Source organism: Aspergillus oryzae, chromosome 3 (genome assembly GCF_000184455.2).
Source record: "Aspergillus oryzae RIB40 DNA, chromosome 3".
Classification (NCBI taxonomy): Eukaryota; Fungi; Ascomycota; class Eurotiomycetes; order Eurotiales; family Aspergillaceae; genus Aspergillus; species Aspergillus oryzae.
The window spans coordinates 2,809,477-2,824,941 of record NC_036437.1 but is presented as its reverse complement, the minus strand read 5'-3'; the positions used below and the strand labels follow the sequence as shown (position 1 = coordinate 2,824,941).

The following is a 15,465-nucleotide window of genomic DNA, read 5'->3' as shown; positions in this document are numbered from 1 at the left end:
AGTAAATAAGACTGCTAAAAGACATTGATATAGAAACGAAACGGAGGAAAGGTGACAATTGAGCACAATTACGGCGGTATCCGACCCGATCTAGTAAGGGATGCCGTTCGTCAACAACTGAAATTGATCATAACCCTTAGTAGAGACACTCATGTAAGATTTGCGGATAAGCTCCCGCATATATTCGGCCGCATCTCTCTCGCTCTTCTCTAAAACAAATCGGTCCCGGAAATTCTTCAGTGTATCAGGCTTGAAACAGGGTAAGCCGCTATCAAGCATCAAGGAGACGATGTGGGATAATTTAGCACTGTAGGGGCGGGATGCAAGGAACGCCTTCACAACTAAGGATTCGAACCACCGATAGGGTTGTGTGCTTGTAGGGTTGTATGAATTACCCCCAGAGGCATGAGCATGTGTATGTTGAGTACCGCTCATCACGGCAACCATTTCAGAAGTGAGTTTGAACGGAGCGCGCTCGAAGCGAACGCCTCCAGGTGCAATATCGAAGCAGAATCCAAAGTCAATGTGTATAATGTGGCCGGCATCATCGACCATGATGTTCCCGTTATGACGATCCTTGAACTGTAAAAGATAGGATATAACAGAATAGGCCGCCATGCTCTTGACAAAATTGGTACGTGCTTCCTGGAATTTAATGGAATCCTCTCCGCCGTACTTGGAGACGAAATAATCATAAAGCCCATTCACAGCTTCACGGCCCAGCATGTCACGAGAAATTGAATTAGGGAGGACATCAATAACACCACATCCGGGAGCTGTCGAAGTTACTCGGTAGGGAAACACCCAAACATCAAGCCCGACACTACTGAAGATGCTCCGAAAAGCAGCAATCATCTGCAGGGCCAACATGTCCTGACGGCAGTCGTCACCGACTTTAAAAATTGCCGACTGCCAAACCTCGTAGGTCTCTTGCTCCAAGTCCAAACGGGCCTGTTGGTCCTGAGTCAAGGTCTGTTGTCCGAAAGAACTTATGACGCCTCCTGGATCAAACCGAGTCCTCGTCTTTTGGATTCTGAAAGTCGCCATGTATGGTGCTTTTGCGTGGCTTTGGAGTGGTTTTCCTGACTTGCGATCGATGCCGACAACAACGCCATCGGGATTGCTAGGGAGGTAAACACCAACCTCCACTTTGATTTTGCGAAGCTCTTCCTCAATCTTTTCTTTCTTCTCGGGTTTACTTCTTTTGATATACGGCCGAAGCTTCCCTGAGATACCTGTGATGTCATTGAAGAAGGAGAATTCCTTTTCATAGAAGTCGCGTTCCTCGTGAGTGAAACTGGCAATAAGAGAGTCCATAAATTTGTCCAGGGTTGGCTTGAGTGGATCCGGCTGTTTTCCATATGTTAACATAATCGTTCCAGATAAGGGCCGCTTCACTCACAATTTGAGAATCCTCGTCTTTGTACGAATTGGCTTTCATATTCCAAATTGCTTGGTGCGCAAATAATTGAGATTGCTTAGCTGTTTCCATGATATAGCGCTCTACGTAACCTAACGCATCATATCGTAGAGCCTGGACCAACTGTGGAACAAAATAGAAACGAACGTCAATTGAATGACTTTCCAATGCTTTCATCGCATATTGCAGTATGAATGGGTGGTTTCCATAAGCAGGTAAGAAATATGTCAGAGCTTCAGTGGGATTCACGGGAGCCCAGTAAAGCAAATACTGTTAAAATTAGCCTTGAGCTGAGATGAATTTATCGAGTTTGTACGTAACCCTACCTTTAACTGGAATGAGATATCTGCAGGAAGAGTAGCACCGAGCATGATTTCAAGGCTACTGGGCTCATCGATAACCTTTTCCGGAAAGTTGAGCAATAGCCAACGGATATCGTTCTTCAGCTTCACAGATGGGAAACGAGCACCAAGTTGAATGGCTAAACCGGGATGCTCAACCCAAGCAAGCCGTAACAAAGAAGTGGCCTCCTGAGATAGAATTAGACTCATACTTTAAGAGGGCTCGGAAAAAGGAGAACGGAATGGGTGTTGCAAATAAGGCCAACGAACCTCCATGAAATTCCTGCTTCCAGAAGACTGAGGTATGTAATGTTTACGTTCTTGATCCAAAGGATATAGCCAGACCTTGAGACGCGACCTCTCATTTTCAAGAAGGGTATAGAGCAGATCTTGTTTAGCCTGCAATGACTTATACGGTCCCAGCGTGTGACAAGCGACATTAGAGACATTAGCCAGAGCAGACGCGACATCACTGAGGACTTTATCTTCAGCTTTGATCTGTAATCGATTGCCTCCGAAGGACCACCTGCAGTTGCACATATTAGACAAATAACCTCAGCAGCACGCGGTTTCAATGATAACATACCTAGGCGGATGTCTAAACCAACTCAGGGCGGCGGACAAGAGTTGGTCTTTAAGCTTCCAAGAAGAGGCCGGGTCCGCCAAGCTGAAATGCTTTAGGACCTTAAGGCCAAACAGAATGATACGAAAGTGAAGCTCCCGAGATAGTGGATGCCCGCTCGTTTGCATGAGGCCCACAGATGTCTTGTCAACGAGGCGACAAAACAGTTGTTGATCTTGTAAATTTCCTAGCTGAATTGCACTGAAGTGGCTCTCAAAAAACTGGAGAACATGTGAGTGCGGCGAGAGAACCTTGTGGGCTTTTTGTTGCTTTTGTAGCATCAATGCCTTATCACTAGGCAGAAGCTCAATCTTTGCGTACAATGGATCAACGTAACTAAGTCACAACAAGTCAGTTTTAATGGTACAAGATGCAAGAATAGAGGCCTTACTCAAAGGATGGGTCGAACAGACCCTTCTTACGCAAGATTGTCTTCTCCCAAGCCTCAGCTACCTCAACTAGAATCTTGGGCTCCACAATTGGATTCTCATGGATCGCTCCCAGCCACAGAGAGATTCCGAGGTTTATAGACTCTGTCGAGAATATCTCAAAGGGTAAAGAAACGAGGTAATGAAGAATGGAAGGATGATGATCACCGCCACAGCACAAGAGAGCGGCTGCCTTTCGCAACCAATCCCTAACCTCCAGAAATGAAACTTCATTGCCAAGGCTAATCTGCTCATATAAAAAGGATAGCCTATTCTCGACAACATCGTTTGACTTTAGCTGAAACAGCACAGGTGCATTGATCCTGGGGCCTGCAATTGTTTGATCAGCTCAATGAACTTGTTGAATTAATAAGGATACACAGACTGTTTTCCCATCCTAGAAATTTAGACAACTGCGTATCTGGATATCGATACTTTTGGCGTGTAGTGTACTGGGCCATGAATTCAGAAGCAACGTCGACCCTATTGATCCCATATGGCTCAATTGATCCTAAACAGATATGAGATGCATTAGGACTAAATCTTGACTATGCACCGTTGCGCTTACCCAGCCGCTGATCGCTTTTGGAGATAAGCGATCCCATATCAAGTGCAAACGATCTACCCATAGAAATATTGCCAAAGCCATTGCTGTCTTCGGACGCGGATAAATAGGTCTGGCTTCCAGTGAGAGAAATGCTTCTAAAATAGTATTGGGACATACCTGAAGGAGACCTTTGATATCTAGTGGGGCGATATCCATCACGGCCGTGACCCATGCCCGAGCTCGTTCAAGGAACACATCCAAAGTTTTCCTTCTAAAATGATAGTTATCAGGTAAGTCAACTTTGACTATTCCCGTGGGTGAAGTGAACGAGGGTTTCCACTCGAACTCATCGAGTTCTTCTTCAAGGCAGGATTGCCACATGACTGTCAAGAGTTCGAGGAGGGCAAAGAGAGAGTCTTTTTCGCATAGAGCTGATGGACATTCTTTGATGATCTTATTAGCGCAGAGTACAGCAACGTTCTGTACTCTTTCTACTCTATGACAGCAAGCCACAAGGAAATCACCCAGTTCTTTCGACAAGAATGGGACCGAGAAATCTTCGTGTCTACCAGATAGCGTCAGCGAGACATAAGTGTTTACCACTTTGTCTGCAATTGTAGTCATGCAGCTAGCCATTTCGATGGTAGTCAAGGCCGGGTCCCGGAAGTAACTGAGGACTTTTGTGCAGTTTCCTGAAGATGCACGGAGGCTTTCGACTAACAACGCTGCATTAAGGAAAACTGCTTTTGGATAATTTAAGCGCTTGATCTCAGATTCACGGCTGGGAAGCTCCGTAATCAGGATTTTTTTCTGTTCCACGAGACGCTGTGGCCCCATGCCACGCCTGAGAATTGTATTAAGCTCCACATCACTTTCAAGCATTTCCATGCGGTCTTCAGAAACAAGGGGTGGCGAATGTTTTGCCAATATGCGCAACTCCTTCATATGAGTTCGAGCAACGGCCGACGTAAGTGAAATCCCGTGAACGGCAATGTTGAACCAAGCATCACGAAACAGAGTAGATATGTCCTGGTCATAATCTGCAATATCCGCGCAGTTTCTGGGAGTGGCTCGATCGGAGACAAGCAACGCCAGTGGTTTCAAAAGGGGGCTGAGATCATCAGGAGCTAAGGTGATGTCTTTTTGGCGCTCATTCTCAAAATCCGTCGCGTCTCCCTTATTTACGATACTCTCTAGCAAATGCGTCAAATATGTCCTGTAAAGTGGGGTGTTCCTCTGCAGTGTGACAGAAAGGTAGGCCATTGCGCTCTCTACTGCGGTAGCAACATTGCTATATCCCTTAGTGACTCCGTCCCAGTAGGCCCGGTCATAGAACTTGAGAAGAAGGTGAAATTCACCTTGAGCTGTGCTCAGAGACAACGCAGCAGTTTCCTTGATGATATAGGCATCAACAGAAGCACTGACTTTACCGATCTTTTGAAGCAGCATAGATTGTGCTAAGGCGCTTATTTTTTCGTCATTAGAGTGGGCAGCAATCGTCACAATGGCGTGAACAACGTTTCTATAATGTATACTGCCTTCCTCACCAGTGACAAGAAGGGAGATCTCACTATTTTGCTTCACTTGGGAGAAACTGGCGGAAGCATTGCTATGGCCAGGAACATCTCCCACTGACTGTCCACGATATGCCTTCTCGGTGCCCGAGCCAGGACTCAGAACATTCCCAAGTGAGTACAAAGTCGTAATAACGGCGTCTTGAGACATAACACCAAGAACTTGGGCAAGGCATTTCGCAGCAACAGAAGCTGTGGGCCCAGCTGGGATGCCACCTTCGACAATGAACCTCAAGAGAGAGCGACTTCCGGAAGAAGCGCTGTTTAGTGACATTCGCGCAACTATTGCTATGCTTTTCAAAGTTGCCGTTGCCAGCTCAGGGCATGACATTTGATTTGGATCCATCAGGGTGTTCTCTAACCAAGGAAGGAAGTCTTCGCTGTTTGCCCTTCCACTCAAAACGCAATGTAGGTATCCGATAAAGGCGAACGCCTTCACTGAATAAGTCAGCCGTTGTTGCAAGTGTGAGCCAAGCTGCAGATAATCAGAATCATCCTCTAGAAGCTTGATCTGATCATCGATGACCTCTGCCGTGCGATTAATAAGAGCTATTTCGTCTGTATCGTGGCTCCTAGCGATGCCAACACCACTCATATAATCGTCCAGCAACTCATCCTCTGACATATTATGTGCTCCGACGAGTGAAGTTGTACACGATTTGACAAAGCGCATGAATCCTTCCTGCAGCAGCATGGCTCCTAAAGGGCGTCCATCGGCAGCATAACGCCGAGTGTACCTCCTCCTCCAATCTCGAAGAATGTTGTCAGACATATTTGCATTACGTACGATAGAGGAGGCTGTCTCAACAGCAACCTTAAAGCCCTCGGACAATATTGACCGCATTTTCTCGATTATCCTAAGCTTCTCGATGGCTGTCCAGAAGGAAGCAAACTTAGTGGAGGCCTCCAGAAAGCCAACCAGGGAAACTGTAATTGATAATATACTGACGGCTTCATAAGCCGTAACGGGATAATCTGTTCCAGAATCATGATGTGTGAAAGGCGTCGCAGCTTGAACAGATTTGGCGCAGTGTTCCAGGTACTTCTCAACAGCATCGAGAACAGTCTCTCGCAGCAATGGATATCGAGATTCGGAGCCCAATGAAAGAAGAGCCAAAGTGACATTATTGGTGAGTGCCTCCCAAGGGGAAGGCTTTATGTGATGCAGGAAAGGTGAAGGACGGAAAAGCTGACTGTGGGCCTCAGGAAGGTATCGAGATAGTTGTGCAACCAACCTAGAGGCATGCTCGGATTTGTCCACAGAAGGAGAAGCTTTACATAATGCGATTAACACATCTAGTTCTCGGATGCCCTACGAAAGTCAGTTTATGTGTTTCTCATTGATGTACGAGATGCAAGCGTTGACGACGGACCATGGGCACCCGCGAGGTTGGCGCCTGATTTCGTAGAACTCCATTCAAGTCATGCGGGTAAGACGTTGAAAGTTGAAACTGTCGAGAGATGCGGGCAATGTCTGATTTCTCATCACTCTCCGGTGATCTGACTGCTAGCGTTGCAAGCTTCCCCAGCGCGGAGGGTCTGATTGATGCGGAGAATCTGTTCCAATCAGCGTAAGACTTTCCGAGAGATGAGATTAAGACTCACTCGTCCATTTCAAGAATAACTCCAAAATGGATTACGGAGTGTAGATAATTTAAGTTCCTTGTTTCCCTCAACCATGTAAGAGGCGAAAGGGAGATAACGTACGAGTTGCCCCTGAACGGCAGACGATTCAAGTAATAAAAAGTGCTCTCGGACTGTACATAGTACGTGTTCCCTCCCCAGCCCAGACCCACGTGGGAGGCCGAACTTACCTACGTCTCCGTGGTCCGTACTCCTGGCTAACTAAATTACGACCGACCTAGGTCCTCGGTTTTTTAGGCTAACTCACGTCAGTTAGTCACGGTACAGGCCGGTAGTTAGCTAGATGGACAGGAACTTACAAGCACCTGTGCGAATCTCATATGACGCGATATATCTGATTGTGGCTCTCAAACTCCCGAATTAGAAGGATTAAGCAATAAAGCTACATAAAGACCTGTCTCAGTTAAGTATACCTGCCGATGTCAGTACAGTACTACCTAACTAGCAATCGTATCATTACTTTTTTTTGGACTGTAACAAGAACTGAACTCTACGGAGTATAACCGTCTCCCATCACACAGCTATATCATCCAATCCAAACAGACTGATGCTAGCCTCCGTTTTCAGATATACTTCCTCTTCTTCTTCCTCTTTTTTTCTTCTTATTTTTCTTTCTTTCTTTCTTTCTTTCTTTCCCCCTCCCCCCCCCCCTTTAAGATTCTTGTATTTAAAAATAGGATCCGGTAGTCGGTAGATGGTACTAAGAAGGTATTACTACCCCTTGTTGTCAACAAATGGCCTATGAAGAGTACTTGCTTGAAAGATTTAATACGCGTTAGCGCACCTTCCTCGCAGAACTCCCGAGTCCTAATAAATCTGGAGCTGCCAGCCGTGAGTTAGCCTCACGACCACAACAAGTCTCCTGTACCTTTTTCCTTCTCTACTTCTCCTACTCTTTCCTTTTGTTATTATTTTTTTTTTCTTGGGACCTCGTGATCCCCTTCTCTTGGTTTTGTCTTGTCTTCCTTCTCCTTTACTTCCTTCCTAGGCCAAGGCATAATTACGGTAGTCAGAAGTTGCGTTACTACTTACTGTAAGAGAAGCAACGGGCTCTTTTGCGTCACTCTGCTCTGCGTCGCTCTGCTTGATATTAACCAAACACCTGGATTTACTACCGCATTATCCTTTATGACGAATTTGGCAACTATTTAGCGTAAGGGAGACATAAAGTCATAAAAGAAGAATGGCGCCACAGAACGAAAAGAGCTCTCTTAAACGCAGTAGGGTGGGTGTTTCTTAAACGGGTCCAATGCAGGTCGCTGAAGATGCAAATATCATATAGGTTAGCACGGACCATGATTCACAAGATTTGAAAAAGCAGCGGCGCTCTCAGAGAACTACAGACCAAGATCAATCCCAGACTACGCCGGTGAATCAGTCCTATTTACCTACGCCTCTAACCCAACAAAATTCAACTACGACGGACGTTACGAAAGAAGTCACAGCTTCACCTGGTGCTTCTAGCCAAGTGCGCTGTCAAACGCCGCTCAATTCAGATTCCCTCCAAACATTTTCGTCTCCTCCTGGCGATACGCAGGCTCAATCACAATTTGTATACCCACCCAGAGCATTTGCCGACGAAGTGGAGGATGAGGCCGCTGAAGGGGTATGGGGCTACCTCATTCCGCTTGATGAAAAGGTTCGGAGGCCCCTTGTTCTGAGAAAACGAGATAGTTGTGAAGGCCATGCGGATGCCAAGTCCAAGGGCAAGGCTGGGAAGGCAACTCGACGGCAAGATAAATCATCGGAGGACAAACAAGCGAAGATCCATCCCCCTGGCGGTTACTTAGTTGGTCGCCATCCGGAATGTGGTAAGTATGAATGCAAAGCGTAATATAACATTGTGTGACAACTCTGACATGGATATATTCAGACTTGGTGATCAACGTCCCCACTATATCTAATCGGCATTTCTTGATCTTCCCAGAAAACAGAAAGGGTGGATCGGTCGCGATAATGGAGGATCTGTCTAGCAATGGTACTTTTATTAATGATGCAATCGTTGGGCGTAACAAGCATCGCGAACTTGAAGACGGGGATGAAGTCACTATCTTGGATGAAGCACGCTTTGTTTTCAGGTACCCTCGCACAAGGGAAACAAGTGGGTTCCGCCAGCAATACAGGCTTCTTCAACAACTTGGAAAAGGCCATTTTGCAACTGTCTACCTTTGTGCAGAACGGTCTACAGGAACGCAATACGCCGTTAAGGTTTTTGAGAAACGTCCCGGAGATTCTCAGAAGTCCCAAGTGGACGCTTTACAACAAGAAATAGGTCTGTTGATGGGTGTCAGCCACCCAAATCTACTATGCCTTAAAGATACGTTCGACGAAAGTGATGGCGTATATCTCGTTCTGGAACTTGCTCCAGAAGGTGAACTCTTCAACTTGATCGTTAGCAAGCAGAAGTTTTCGGAGACGGAAACGCGCCATATATTCGTACAGCTTTTCGAAGGGTTAAAGTATCTGGTAGTGATGAAGCTATCCATTATTCAGGGAAAACAGCTAACTTGGGCAATAATAGCATGATCGTGGAGTCGTCCATCGGGACATAAAACCTGAAAATATCCTCGTTGCAGACAAGGAGTTGACTGTGAAGCTCGGTGATTTTGGCCTTGCGAAGATTATCGGGGAAGACTCATTTACAACAACACTGTATGATGCAACTCTATGCCCCTTTCCCTTCACTCTTTTACTTCACCGGTGTCCTGTTCGTGCAGGGATCCTGGCTAATGTTCCTTACTCGTAGATGCGGAACGCCAAGCTGTAAGTCGCTCCAGTAAGGCTTGTATGGCACTGTTGATACTTATATTGTAGATGTGGCACCAGAGATATTACAAGATTCCCGCCGGCGCCGATACACGAAAGCTGTGGACATCTGGTCCCTTGGCGTTGTTCTTTACATATGCCTTTGTGGATTTCCCCCTTTCTCCGATGAGCTTTATACTGCCGAGAGCCCGTACACTTTAGCGCAGCAGATCAAGATGGGTCGCTTTGATTACCCATCACCCTACTGGGATTCTGTGGGCGACCCGGCTCTAGATCTCATAGACAAAATGCTCACCGTTGATGTCGACAAGAGAATCACCGTGGACGAATGCCTAGAGCATCCATGGCTTACTGGGAAATACCCTAGTGTTTCTGACAGCACTGATGGGCTAACTGGAGCCTTGGGAAAACTGGACTTCTCGAAACGAAAAATCGCCCGGGAACGCACGCTCCTTAGCAGTGTCAATTATGTCCATTTCAGTGAGCACGTGGAGGAAGGTGCTATTCCGATTAAAGTTTTCCATAAGAATAACGCCGGAAAACGTGTGCACAACCGGCCTGCCAAAGCCCAAAAACGTGAAGTGTCACCTGACGAAAATAGTGCCCCTTACGATTTTGTCAACCTTGGAGAGCGTGGGGATCCAGTGCTGTTCAAAGAAGATTCCGTCAGTCAGTACAGATGAAATTTTGCTAGGCGCCCGTGGGTTGCTGTCTTTCTAGACTATTCTATTTTGCTCTAGAGTTCAAGGACCAGGAACTAACGATTAGTATCGTTAAGGCCGATTTTAACATTACTCTACATTCTGCTAGATATACGATAGGTCAAATCTGCAGGCTCGTTGTCGGTTAAGATCATGCATACCATACCATGCTGCCACGAACGGCATCAGGCATTGACTCTCAAACGGGTGCTGTCTCTGTTCGGGACTCGACAAAAGCTCGTATAGGCATTGGCTTTAGTGTTATTCTTTCCACCGATATCTTGAACGGGTTGTCGATGGTTTCTTTAAGAATATAATTATCAATAACACAATACTAGTATGGGAACACCTGCTTCCCTTATACTTCTCTAAATTATGCCCTGGTCTGCTTGCAACAGTCAAGTAATAACTGGTACATACTATAAATCTGTAACTGTAAGTGAACACCTCTATCCATGTAGTAGTTAGAAGTCTTAGATATTACCTAGGTAGTACTAGGTACATCGGACAGGATTTGATATACCTAGTTGATAATTAGTTATGAAGCTAAGCCAGGTACGTACTAGTGTGTAAAAGTGCCTTAGGTGTCTACCAGGTTGAAGTGGCGTGATGTGAAATCCGCGTTGTTGCCATTCGTTGGTCCTGAGTCGCCAGGGGTTTCTGGAAATGTCCCACACGCCCGGGCATGTACTAAGGTAGTTTACTGTTTGTTAATTTGGTCTCAGGCCGGAGAAAATCAGCGGCGGCGGGTCGAGCTCCCATAAAGAAAGGTACCAGTAGTCTACTCCGTGCCTCTCTTTTTCCCACCCGCTCGAAAGTTTAGTTTATCCCTCAGACTTGGCCATTACCTTTCAATCTAGAAGAAGCGTCATTAGGTGTCTCTAACCCACTGAATTTCTTCCAAGAGACCTCGGAGAGTGCCTCTGTCCGAGACACTTTTCCTTTTCATGTCATTATTCCCCCTTTCGTCTACCTGTTGACCCCTACTGTTCCACAATCATGGGCATCCTAGCTGTCATTCTCGACAGTGTTTGTGAGCGCTGCTCAGGTTCATCACTATGGATGCTCTCCACTGTGGCATTGCTATCCATTCTCGTTGTGTCTGTGGTTATCAACGTCTTACGGCAACTTCTCTTCAAAAATTACAAAGAACCCCCCTTGGTATTTCATTGGTTCCCTTTTATCGGAAGTACCATCAGCTATGGCATGGATCCATACAGATTTTTCTTTAATTGCCGCGAAAAGGTACGCTAACCCTGCGGGAAATCATTGATTTCGCTCACATGCTTACTATCTCAGTATGGCGATATCTTCACATTCGTTCTCCTCGGTAAGAAGACAACCGTCTACCTGGGCACCAAGGGGAACGATTTCATTCTGAACGGCAAGCTTCGAGATGTCTGCGCCGAAGAGGTCTATTCCCCACTTACAACTCCTGTGTTTGGGCGTCATGTGGTATACGACTGCCCAAATGCTAAGCTTATGGAGCAGAAGAAGGTAAGCAAAGTTCACCGGAATAGTAGCAACGCTGATTCATTTTTATTAACAATTGTAGTTTGTGAAATTTGGACTTACATCAGATGCACTCCGTTCGTACGTTCGTTTGATCACAGAGGAAGTGGAAGATTTTGTACAAAAGTCCTCGGCACTCCAGGGTCCCAATGGCGTTTTCGATGTCTGCAAAACGATCGCTGAGATTACCATATACACCGCCTCGCGTTCCCTTCAAGGGAAAGAAGTTCGGAGCAGATTCGACTCGACATTTGCTGAACTGTACCATGATCTCGACATGGGTTTTGCCCCTATAAATTTCATGTTACCATGGGCCCCTCTACCACATAACCGCAAGCGTGATGCCGCCCAGAAAAGGATGACTGAAACATATATGGAGATTATAAAGGAACGCCGTAAGGCTGGCAGCAAAAAGGATTCAGAAGACATGGTTTGGAATCTCATGTCCTGCATGTACAAAGATGGGACGCCTGTCCCCGACGAAGAAATTGCACACATGATGATCGCCTTACTCATGGCCGGCCAGCACTCTTCGTCGTCCACTGCGGCTTGGATTGTCCTGCATCTTGCAGCATCCCCTGAAATAACAGAGGAGCTTTATCAGGAACAACTTCGTATCCTTGGACACGACATGCCTCCACTCACTTATGAGAACCTGCAGAAATTGGACTTGCACGCCAAGGTCATTAAAGAAACTCTTCGCATACATGCACCAATCCACTCTATCATTCGAGCAGTGAAGAACCCGATGCCAGTAGAGGGTACTCCCTACGTGATCCCGACCTCGCACAATGTACTTTCCTCCCCCGGTGTCACTGCAAGATCGGAAGAACATTTCCCTGATCCGCTTGAATGGAAACCCCACCGCTGGGATGAGGCCATCGCTGTTAGCTCTGAAGATGAAGAAAAAGTTGACTATGGCTATGGCTTGGTTACTAAAGGAACCAACAGCCCGTATCTTCCATTCGGCGCCGGGCGTCATAGGTGCATTGGCGAACAGTTCGCTTACGTGCAGCTCGGTGCGATAACAGCGGCTCTAGTAAGGTTATTCAAGTTCAGCAACCTTCCAGGTGTTCAAACTCTTCCAGACACTGACTACTCAGTAAGCGACGCCACCTATGCAACCTATAGAGATCCCCACTAACCGAATTATAGTCATTATTTTCAAAGCCTTTGGGCAACTCAAAGATACAATTTGAGAAGCGCGAGCCTGTCACCAAGGCGTAGTGTTCCTTCGACGTTTGCAACTTACGACGTCTATGGGCACATTCCTCGTGTTTTGTGGGGTAACTTTGAAAGTGCTTTGAAAGTGCTTAGAAGGCAGGACTGAGTAAAATAAAGGTGGAGGGACGCTCTGCACGTTTGTATTATGGCCTCTTGTTCCAACGTGCATGATATTGCCAGACGATCTATTTCTTTATGTAAATTATCTTTTGCATTTAATATCGGGGGCTAACTTTGAGGAAGCCCCATTTTTCTATCATATCATTTTAATCTAAAGTTATGACCTAAACCTGCCAATTGGACGATGTCACCTAACAGCGCACAGGGGTCAATGTGTCTACAGTGCCTGAAATTGTGCACTCCTGTAGTGTAGCTCCTAGTCGTGTTATTGTGATTCAAGCCCTTAGAAAGTACAGTAAACTATTATACAAGACAATTATTCGCCGCAGTTCTCATAGATTCACGAGATTCTATGCTGTTCCCTTCCTCCTTTCTTCACTCCTCTTTTTAGCCCTAACCTCGGCACGTCTCCTTTCACCACCATCGACCTTGTGTCCCAACTTGTCCTCCCACATGCCTTCCTGGACTTTTAATAGAGCTGCGCAATTATCTGTACCTTTGATTGGCTGCAAGAATGGTCCGCTGAGCATGGAACCACGATGGATCTTCATGTGCGCGAACTTTTTGAGTGGTTTCGATGGGTCGTGTGTATATTCGGAAGCATCAGGTGGCAGATTGACAATCACTTTCCTCATCCCCGGAGAGAGCGTCGCCGAGGAGGTGGAGGGGCGTGAGGCTTGATTGTCCGTTGTTGTATCCCTTGGGGTCAATGGAACCTCAACTACGCGCAATTGGGCTGTACCATCAACAACATGTTCCAGGTCACCACCCGGCCCAAAGACTCCGTTCCTGAATTTCTCCCTTTTCCGGAGCAGGTAACGCCGTTGACGAGTCGGCTCAATGCCAATATCCCGAAGCTCAGTAGAGCTAAGAGTAAACAGCTTCTCCCATGAAGGCAGCTTGCTTGCATGTTTAGTCATGCCACGTCCAATCAACGTAAGGAATGTTTCGACGTCGGGGACGAATGGTGTTGGTGAAGGCACAGAAGGCGTAGAGGCGTGTTTATGGAAACATCGCACACATTTTTTGCCGATGGCCAGAGGTCTGATGAGTCGTGAAGATAAGAGAAACGAGCTACGCATCGTCATAATCGGTCGCGTTGATCTTTTCCAGTATTTGTAGGGTCAAGATTACGCTTGTGAGATTGGGTGGATAGGAACCGAAAAGAAGTGATCGGGATGTAGGCAATGGAGGCCAGGTGAAATTGCTGAAAGCTGACTTTCCAGTTGAACTGCACTCTCAGCGGTTGGAGAAATTTCGGTGACAGCCGCATGTTCAGGATCAACAAAACTCCGAGACTTGGTAATGCATGCTTAATACAGTAAGTGCCACCAACCACAACACACTGGCATTAAGCTTATATCACTATGAATGAGTAGTACAATAAAAAGAAAAGAAACGAAGCGAAAGGCGCTGTAATGCTAAATTTACGCAACACAATATATTCGGCTGATACTAAAGCTATCAGGCTATTCTCTGTGATCAGCACTTTATTCTACAACTTCTCAGTTTAGCGCTGGCTTGCGAGCTATAGTCTCGAACCACGGTCAGAAATACAAGTTGACTATCCCACCGATCTTCAAGCCATGGCAATTTCACCTTTACCACCCCAGTCCTCTTCAACCGCGACGGCAGCTTCCGACACCGCAGTTAAGTTCAGAGCTGCTCAGAGCTCAGCCAATCACCAGGGCAATACATCTTCGTCTTTTATCACGCGCAGCACTGATCGTGAATTAACTGAACAATTAAATGACGATGTGCGGCATAAGTATATCAAAGGTGAGATATATCGCCCATACGTACGATTCCTCTCAAATTGTCTCATGGCACTAATAAACGAATCGGCAGACAAGAAGCTCGGCGAAGGAACCTATGCTGTCGTATACCTTGGTCATCTTCGAGCCGATCCTTCGTCCTTGGTGGCAATCAAGAAGATCAAAGTCAATGCTGAATACAAAGATGGGCTTTCCATGGATGCAATCCGGGAAGTGAAATATCTACAGGAACTGTCACATTCAAATATCATAGCGCTCCATGATGTCTTCTCGTCCAAGGACCAAAACCTCAACCTGGTTCTGGAATATTTGCCACGTGGTGACCTTGAGATGCTCATTAAAGATGGAAATATTCACTACGGCGCAGCTGATGTTAAGGCGTGGATGGGAATGCTTGCTAGAGGTGTCTGGTTCTGCCACGAAAATTTTATTCTCCATCGAGATATAAAACCTAATAATCTCCTCATTGCTACCGATGGTGAGGTGAAACTGGCAGATTTCGGTTTAGCTAGATCATTCGCTGACCCTTACTTGAATATGACACACCAAGTTATCACCCGCTGGTATCGACCGCCTGAATTGCTTTATGGAGCACGACAATACTCGGGCGCTGTAGATATCTGGTCCATGGGAATGGTTTTTGCGGAGCTCCTCTTGCGAGTACCGTTTGTCGCAGGAAGTTCTGATCTCGATCAGATATCCAAAGTTTGCGAAGCATTTGGCACGCCCACTGAGGACAACTGGCCAGGAGTCACTAGGCTGCCCAATTATATACCCGCAGATAAAAATCA

At 46.3% G+C, this 15,465-nt stretch overlaps 4 protein-coding genes across 4 annotated transcripts; 2 read left to right on the top strand and 2 right to left on the bottom strand.

Moving 5' to 3' along the window:
* Window positions 1-90: 90 nt before the first annotated feature.
* On the bottom strand, window positions 91-6,545 carry stt4 (1-phosphatidylinositol 4-kinase STT4; the record flags this gene model as incomplete). Its single annotated transcript, XM_023235877.1, has 11 exons — window positions 91-1,350; window positions 1,403-1,690; window positions 1,747-1,950; window positions 2,032-2,287; window positions 2,348-2,719; window positions 2,775-3,141; window positions 3,197-3,322; window positions 3,380-3,488; window positions 3,536-6,244; window positions 6,282-6,489; window positions 6,538-6,545. The coding sequence occupies 11 exons, from the start codon at window positions 6,543-6,545 to the stop codon at window positions 91-93; spliced, it is 5,907 nt and encodes a 1,968-aa protein (XP_023091200.1).
* Window positions 6,546-7,759: 1,214 nt separating this feature from the next.
* Window positions 7,760-10,025, top strand: AO090026000841 (uncharacterized protein; the record flags this gene model as incomplete). The annotated part of the gene is made up of 4 exons (XM_023235876.1): window positions 7,760-7,801; window positions 7,859-8,387; window positions 8,450-8,797; window positions 9,391-10,025. The coding sequence occupies 4 exons, from the start codon at window positions 7,760-7,762 to the stop codon at window positions 10,023-10,025; spliced, it is 1,554 nt and encodes a 517-aa protein (XP_023091201.1).
* Window positions 10,026-11,042: 1,017 nt separating this feature from the next.
* On the top strand, window positions 11,043-12,782 carry AO090026000842 (cytochrome P450; the record flags this gene model as incomplete). The annotated part of the gene is made up of 4 exons (XM_001822189.3): window positions 11,043-11,288; window positions 11,343-11,540; window positions 11,599-12,657; window positions 12,711-12,782. The coding sequence occupies 4 exons, from the start codon at window positions 11,043-11,045 to the stop codon at window positions 12,780-12,782; spliced, it is 1,575 nt and encodes a 524-aa protein (XP_001822241.1).
* Window positions 12,783-13,249: 467 nt separating this feature from the next.
* AO090026000843 (mitochondrial 37S ribosomal protein mS41) lies at window positions 13,250-13,981 on the bottom strand (the record flags this gene model as incomplete). Its single annotated transcript, XM_001822190.3, has 1 exon — window positions 13,250-13,981. One exon carries the CDS (start codon window positions 13,979-13,981, stop codon window positions 13,250-13,252), a length of 732 nt encoding a protein of 243 aa, XP_001822242.3.
* Between the last annotated feature and the right edge of the window lie 1,484 nt (window positions 13,982-15,465).